The sequence below is a fragment of the Podarcis gaigeae genome (genome assembly GCF_964106915.1).
Source record: "Podarcis gaigeae genome assembly, chromosome: 4".
NCBI classification, from domain to species: domain Eukaryota; kingdom Metazoa; phylum Chordata; class Lepidosauria; order Squamata; family Lacertidae; genus Podarcis; species Podarcis gaigeae.
The window spans coordinates 98,636,103-98,644,135 of NC_139677.1; the positions used below are offsets into that span (position 1 = coordinate 98,636,103).

The window sequence follows — 8,033 nt, forward strand, 5'->3', positions numbered from 1 at the left end:
GCTGGGGGCATCTTCTCAGGCCCCTATGGGGCGATGTGAAGAGGCACCTCTCTTGGGGGTGGGGGTCCCCCTTAGAGACCAGGGGCGGTGGATGCCCAGAGGACTCCCAAGGAAAGGGGAGAGGAGAGGCTGAGGGAACACTCCACAGGAGAGGTTGTTTGAAAAGGGGTGAGGGGCTGCCGGCTCTGCAGACAAGGGGTGACATAGCTGGGTTTTTGAGGCTCGGAGGGCATTTCTCCACAGGGGAGCTGCAGAAAGAATATAGTTGGTCAAGGGAGCCTTGGACTCAAGAAGCTTGAAAACCTCCAATAGTGTTAAGGGAAACTGTGCAGAGGCCCCTGAATTGCTCCTAATAGTTGCGACTGTTGGCTGCCCTGGCCCCTGGACGGATCCATTTAGTTTTTGAAGTGAATTTATGCAAAGAGTGGGATTGAGAAAAGCAAAATTAAGAAGGGAACCATACAAGCAGGACGTGTTCATCAGGTTAAGGACTTGCACCCTGGGATTAAGTAGGATTAAGGAAATGCACTAACAAAGGCAGGGCTCTGGTATCGTGTACTTCATTGCTTGTTCAAATTATAAACTGTGCTATCGCCCAAATCAGGTGAACTGCAATCAGCATATTGGGAATTGCCTCTGCAGCAGAAACTGTTTCACATTGCTGTTTGGAGGAGATTCCTGGTTAGTGTGGACCAAAGCTTCTCCAACTGGAGCAGAACAGCAAACTTTGACTAGGACAAACCAGGCATGAGATGAGAGAATCCACGCACATGGGGAGAGGAGGGAGTGTGTGAGCCTGAAGGGAATTCCTGACCATTATTTGACAACTAGCTGCCATGACATCCTTTCCTTGGGGAATGGGAAGGGATGCATATGAAGTTGACAAACATTTAAAAGGGAGATGCTAATTTCCATCTGCTCCAGCAGTCTGTTCGAAAGAGTAAAGTCATAGGCTCTTGAGCATCTCTGTATGTAGGGACAGCAACGCTTTGCCCTTTGGAAAATACCCCCGAGATATCCTTCCGATAAATGAAACTGAAATGAATTTTGCCTCCACTGCATAATATCATCTGGGATATATGAAAGGCTGACTCATCTACCACACAACAGCACGAGAGAGTATCACAGTGTTTTGTCCCATGGGGATCCTTGGGGTCTCTAACGGTTAGATCACAACTAAGTGGCAACAAGTGACCTCGAGCGCACAGCCTTATTTAAGAACTAAGGTGCCTGGCAGGAGCAGACCAATGTCCCCAAAATTCAGCATTCTTGAGTTTCAAGAATCTCAAATCTCAGTTATGCAAATGCATAAACTAAGATATGAAACCAGCATTGAGTCACGGGGAAACTAAGAAAGCTGAACAAGCCCTGTACCAGGGGTCATTAATGTGGTGCCCTCCACATATTGGACTACACCTCCCAACAGCTCCAGCCAGCATGGCCAATGGTAAAGGATGATGGGACTTGTAATCCAACATTATGAGGACACCGTGCTGACGACCCTTGCCATTCACTTTCAAGTTTGTAATAAACCACTATGCATTTGGTGGTCCAGCAGTGGTCCACCTCAGACTGTGCTCCTCTTTCTAACCTATCCTGATCTCTGCTGGAGGCAGCATCCTATTCTCTGGGTGTTGCCAGTGAATCAGATTCTTCTGTGCGTTGTTCAGAATGGTTTTGGGAATCTAGTTATTTTTGTTGTTGCTGTGGTTCTGGGTGGTTTTAAGCAGGTATTAATCTATTCTAGATTAGGTGTCTAGAAGCTGTCAGCAGGCGAAAGCAGTCACACCCTGGGAATGGCTTCCAATGGCAGGTTAAACCAGGTGATGATATTGGATGGGTCTCAAACCCTCAGTACATCGAGGGCTTCCTTTGCATGCAAAAACAGGCTCTGGCAGATTGAGCAGACAAGACTAACAGTGGGTCCAACCGTCAAGAGGGCAGTTTCTGCATGTGCTGTAGAGGGAATTGAGGGGCAGATGGGGCTCATCCACCTGTGAAGTTGGCCACCTAGGAGAAATAAAACTCTGATCCTAAACCTCTGCTGCCTTGCGGGATATCCTAGGGGGGTAGAAAAGGCTAAGGAATAAACCCTACACAAATCCAGAGTCCCTAAGACAGTTGGATGGCGCCTTGTACACCTTCCGGCAACTCCTGCAGCCAAGCTGGTGCCAAATGTCTTGCTCTGCTTTCCTTTGGACTACATCAGCAAGGTCTGGGCAGCCCAGGACCTCCAGACACACTGCCCAGACTTGTGCCCCAGGGAGATCATTTTGGTGCTGTTAACTCAGCGGTTTGACTTCACCCCTGGACATGCACTCCACTGTCTCTTGAGACAGACAGATGCCAAAAACAACAAGTCTGATAGTGTTTTAGCTTAACCTTTAGATGGTGGCTTGTCACCCAGAGTATTTTTGTTATTTTTATTTAAAAAGGCAAGCTATTGATACCTAAAACAGATTTTAAAACATTCCCTTCCTGAAATATTATCTGTGAAGTGGCACTCGATATTCAGGGTATTAAAACAAAAGCAAACCAGCGGAGAATATACACTGCAAGATGTTTCTCTCACCACTATCTGGCAGGACACCCCAGCCAAATTCTATAGGGTGGGGTGGCTGATTTAGAACGTTTCCAAAACGTCCCCTTGGCCATCTGCATAGGATACCACTAAGTCTGAGGTGGGGAACTTGTGGTGTTCAGGCGCTGCTGGACTCCCCAAACCCCACCAGTCCCAGTGGCCAACCATAGTTCAGCAACACCTGGAGAGCCACAGGTTCCTCGCACCTGCAAAAAGGCGTCCCTATTCCACCCCCTACAAGCTCCATCCAGGTGGGGTGAGCTAAGTGGAAGGTTAAAACCGTGTTTATGGAAGACAATCTTACTCGGCTACAAGTGATCGCCAAAGAAGAAGACCCTCTTATTCCAACAGGCTTTTGGGAACGGACTGCTTTTAATGAAAGTGCTGGCGCTGTGCTGTTTTTATCGTAATGATCTGTAGGTTTTTAATATATTTGCTATGTTTAATTGTTTCTTAATGCCTCCTCCTATTGTTTTAGCTGTTCTTAGTTTATCTATAAGCCACCTTGAGCCCTGGGGGAGGCAATTCCTTCATCCAAGGATCACAGGACAGTTTGCAATTTTTCAATTAGGAATAATCGCGCCTCGGATTAACCTCCCTGGGATAAGTATATAATTATGATACCCACAGTGGGGTAGCCATCAGGCACCAAGGTGTTTTGTGCGGTCTCTCTCCAACCTAATAATCTAACATAACCCTAATTGGAAGGGGAAGCATGATTTGCAAAGGGCCCTTTTTGCTACTTCCCCATGCAAAATGCATGCATGGCACAACTATCTGCCACAGCGGGACTCTATTAAATCAGTCAGAGCCAATGTGGTGCAGAAGTCAGAGGGTCAGACTGGGAAAGATGGGACTTCAAACCAGCCGCCTTCTCTCAGCCTAACCTACCTTGCAGGGATGTTGTGGGGATTCATTTATTTATAATTGCCCTGCCCGTGGCAAATTTGCAATGAAGAGAATGAAAAACACTTTTGAGATCCCTGGAGGGGGGGGGGGAGGAAGGGCAGGATGCAAATGCAGCAAATACATAGAAATTATTATAACAGGCTGGTGCTGTGCCAGTTCATTGCAATTACTGGTACGGTTTTAACTGATTTTTATATATACGCATATATAATATATATATGCACATGGTTTGAATTCTACTTCCCTCTTTTTCCCCGTTACCTAGTTCATGTTTGCATTCTTATATTGCAAACCGCCCTGCATGACCTTCGGATGAGGGGCGGCGTGCGAATTTAATAAAATAAAACAAAATCCCCGCGTGTGGTGGTTTTTTGCAGCCATGGTTTCCCCACTCCTGCCCTATCTACGCATTTAGAGGGTTTTTTAAAAAAAATAATAATCTGGAAGCCGCCTCTAATCCCTAAAGACCCGGGGGTCAAAATTACGGTTAAGGGAATGATAATAATCCTAATTATTTTCCGGAGGGGGGTGGCGGTGCTCACGACCTTCCCAAATCACGCCTCCCACCCCTCCGACCCCCAACCCTTGAGGGGATGTTGGGGAAGAAGCGGACCCGTCAATCCCCCCCCCCCCACCGCGCGTTAAGGAGGCCGCGCTGGAGCGCCTCCGCCGCGCACGTCTGAACGCGCCGACCCGCGTCGACTCACAGAACTCGGCGATGTAGTGGGAGACGACGTAGTTCTCCTCGCACCAGTCCAGGGTGGAGGTGGGCTTCCCCCAGTAGCCCTCGCGGTCGCCGGCGGGAGCCATGGCGCTGCGTGACGCCGGGCGGGCGGGCGAGGCGGGATGAGGGAGAGAGAGAGAGAGAGGCGGCCGGCGGGCTTCAGGGAAGGAGGGCGGCGGGGTTAAAAAGAAAAAGGAGGGCGGCCGCCGCTCCCCGGATGGGCCGTCCGCCGAGCTGGCCCCGCCCTCGGCGGCGGCGAGAGAGGCCCGCCTCGCAAGGAGGAGAAGGAGGCCTGCTCCTCCTCCTCTAAAGCGGGGCCCGGCCTCCGCGTCGCCATGGAGACGGTCTGAGGCCTACGCACTCCGCCGCGCCTGCCGCGCCTACGCGGCCGCCGACCTCACTGCTAATGGCCACGGAGGCCTCACTACGTCGACCTCCCGACTGGGAAGGAGGAGGAGGATAGAGGCACTGAAAGAACTCATAATGATGATAATAGTGATGAAAATAATAATAATAATAATAATAATAATTAATAATAGGCCGAGCAGGGGGAAGGAGAGCTGGGAGAGGGCCTGCTTATTGACAGGGGTTCTGGAGGCAGAGAAAGAACTAATAATGATGATAATAGTGATGAAAATAATAATAATAATAATAATAATAATAATAATAATAATAATAATAATAAATAATAAGCCGAGCAGGGGGAAGCGGGGGCTGGGCGAGGGCCTGCTTATTGACAGGAGGGCTCTGGAGGCAGGGAAAGAACCAATAATGATAATAATAATGAGGGCGCTAATAATAATTAATAATAGGCGGAGCAGAGGGAAGAGGGTGCTGGGCAAGGGCCTGCTTTTTGACAGGGGCTCTGGAGGCAGAGAAAGAACTAATAATGATGATAATAGTGATGAAAATAATAATAATAATAATAATAATAATAATAATAATAATAAGCCAAGCAGGGGGAAGCGGGGGCTGGGCGAGGGCCTGCTTATTGACAGGAGGGCTCTGGAGGCAGGGAAAGAACCAATAATGATAATAATAATGAGGGCGCTAATAATAATTAATAATAGGCGGAGCAGAGGGAAGAGGGTGCTGGGCAAGGGCCTGCTTAGTGACAGGGGGCTCTGGAGGCAGAGAAAGAACTAATGATAATGATGATGATAATAATATGAATTAATAACAGGCCGAGCAGGGGGAAGGAGTGGCTAGGCAAGGGCCTGCTTATTGACAGGGAGCTCTAAAGGCAGAGAAAGAAATAATAACAATAACAATAATAATACACTGGACCAGGCTAAAAACATCCATTATTGCAGCCTGTGAACAAACTATTGGATACCAAACCAAGAAACACCAGGACTGGTTTGATGAGAATGACAGTGAGATTGAACGCATGATTGACAAGAAAAGGAAGGCCTTTCAGATCTGGTAAAGAGATAGAAACTGTGCCACTAAAAAAACAACCTTTGCCAATGCTAAGGCTGAGGTTCAAAGAAGAACCAGAGAACTAAAAAGCACCTGCTGAATTAAAAAAAGCTCAAGAGATCCAGCACTTAGCCAACACTCACGATGCACAGAGTTTCTTTAAAGACACATCTATGGGCCAATAAATCATGGCATACGCTCAGCAGATGGTATCACACTTCTAAAAGATAAATAAGTTATTGCATTGCGCTGGAAAGAACATTACCAACATCTCCTTAATCACAACTACCCCGTAGCTGCTTAAGTCCTCTCACAAATCCCGCAAAAACAAATTAGAGATGAAATTGCAGTATGTCCAAATCTGGAGAGTTGTTTACAGCTACTAACCAAATGAAAAACAACAAAGCCAGTGGATCTGATGGGATACCTGCCCAAATCTTCAAAGCGGGCGGAATTGAAATTACACAACAATTTCACATAGAAACAAATCGTGAGGCGACGGCGCAGCAACAGCGGGAGGCCCCATTAGCTAAAGTGGTGCTTCTGGTTAAGTAAACTTTCAGGTTAAGAACGGACCTCCAGAAAGAATTAAGTTCTTAACCCGAGGTGCCACTGTATAAGCACTGACAACTTGGAAACACTGGCCTGCGAGTGCTCCAATCGGAGAACAGCCTTTACAAAAAGTGTCATGGTCTTTGAAGACACTTGAAGTCTGGACGCAAGGGAGAAACGTGTGAAGAGGAAGGCACGCTTGGCAAATCTACACCGTGATCAGCTCCTGCCCGGAAACCTATGTCCCCACTGTGGAAGGACGCGTGGATCCAGAATTGGCCTCCACAGTCACTTACGGACTCATTGTTAAAACCATGTTTATGGAAGACAATCTTACTTGGCTACGAGGGATCGCCAAAGAAGAAGAAGAAGGGGGTGGGGCTAGGCCTGCTTATTGACAGGGGGCTCTGGAGGCAGAGAAAATAATGATGATGATGATAGTAATAATAATAATAATAATAATAATAATAATAATAATAATAATAATAATAATAATAAAAAGTTAAGGAAGGGGGGGCTGGGCGAGGGCCTGTGTGGCCACCTGCCGACTTATGGCGAGGTGGAGACTGCAGCCTTTAAGGGATCATGAGGAGAACTTTTGAAAGCGGTGCTGCTGGAACTTGTAGTGCCTTTTTCTATAAGCATACGGTAGTTTTATTGATTTCCAATACGTAACAACAATTACAATCTACAGAATAGATTTCTTCTATGGCGTGTTGTTAGCAGTTCTGGAACTACCCTGAGATCTGTGGGTATAGGGCGGTATACCCATTGTAGTAGTAGTAGTAGTAGTAATAATAATAAAAATAAAATAATAGTTACACGGAAAAGAAAAATGAAAGGACAACATCCCAATGTTCCCTGCTCCAGGCTAGATCAGTTTATTTAAGTGTGCCTAAGCCCAGTCTGTGACTTCAGTAGCAGCTGTCCTTCAGGTTTATCAGTAAAGTCCTTTGTAAAAGGACGCCGTGTTTCAACAAAATTGTCTACATCATTTGCATTATTCAATATATGTAATCTCTTGGTTAATATTCCAGATACGGCGATGGGCCATACATTCCATTTCCAAGGAGACATGGACAGATGTTGCATTCTGTGCCGCTAGTAGGCGTCCTGCTACTAAAATAAAAGTAATTAGTTATTTGCAGCAAAGGTCAGATTGCCCTTCTTTAAAAATAGTTACCTATCCCAAACGTGGGGTAGGTTATTTCTTGTCATGCCTTTATCGTCAAATCTGTTTCCATTTTATTTACTTCCTTTCATATCCATTCATTTGTTCCTTCCCTCTGCACCACTTCTTGTAAAACAGCAACAAGTAGTGGCCTGCAAAAGAGATGTAGGCATTGGGGAAAGTGGAGCAGGCACCACCTGCTTAATAATAATAATAATAATGTTATCATTTATACCCTGCCCGTCTGACTGGATTGCCTCAGTCACTCTGGAGGGCTTGATCTCAATAGGCAGGTAGTTCCCACACTAAATAGTTGTGTTCTTACAAATGCAGAAAAGGTGTATAGAATTGTAGAACAGTAAATTTGGAAGGGACCACAAGGGTCATCTAGCCCAACCTTCAGCAATGTAAGAATCTTTTGTCCAACGTGGGGTTGGTGGGAGCTAAAGTCCAGCAACACGGCCTCGGTCCAGTATACCTGAAGGAGCGTCTCCACCCCCATCATTCTGCCCGGACGCTGAGATCCAGCGCCGAGGACCTTCTGGCGGTTCCCTCATTGCGAGAAGCAAAGCTACAGGGAACCAGGCAGAGGGCCTTCTCAGTAGTGGCGCCCGCCCTGTGGAACGCCCTTCCAGCAGATGCTAAAGCGATAAACAACTACCTGACATTCAGAA

The 8,033-nt window shown here is 46.8% G+C and overlaps 1 protein-coding gene across 2 annotated transcripts in view; it reads right to left on the bottom strand.

Annotated features, from left to right (window-relative positions):
• Positions 1-4,517, bottom strand: part of ACER3 (alkaline ceramidase 3) — a 46,249-nt gene extending 41,732 nt beyond the window's left edge. The window contains exon 1 of one of the 2 annotated variants that reach the window (XM_083737372.1): positions 4,198-4,466. In XM_083737372.1, the coding sequence (XP_083593498.1) occupies positions 4,198-4,300 (103 nt within the window). In that variant the 5' untranslated portion in view covers positions 4,301-4,466. Of the gene's footprint in view, positions 1-4,197 lie in introns of both variants that reach the window. The other variant, XM_083737371.1, reaches the window with a different exon arrangement.
• Positions 4,518-8,033: the final 3,516 nt, after the last annotated feature.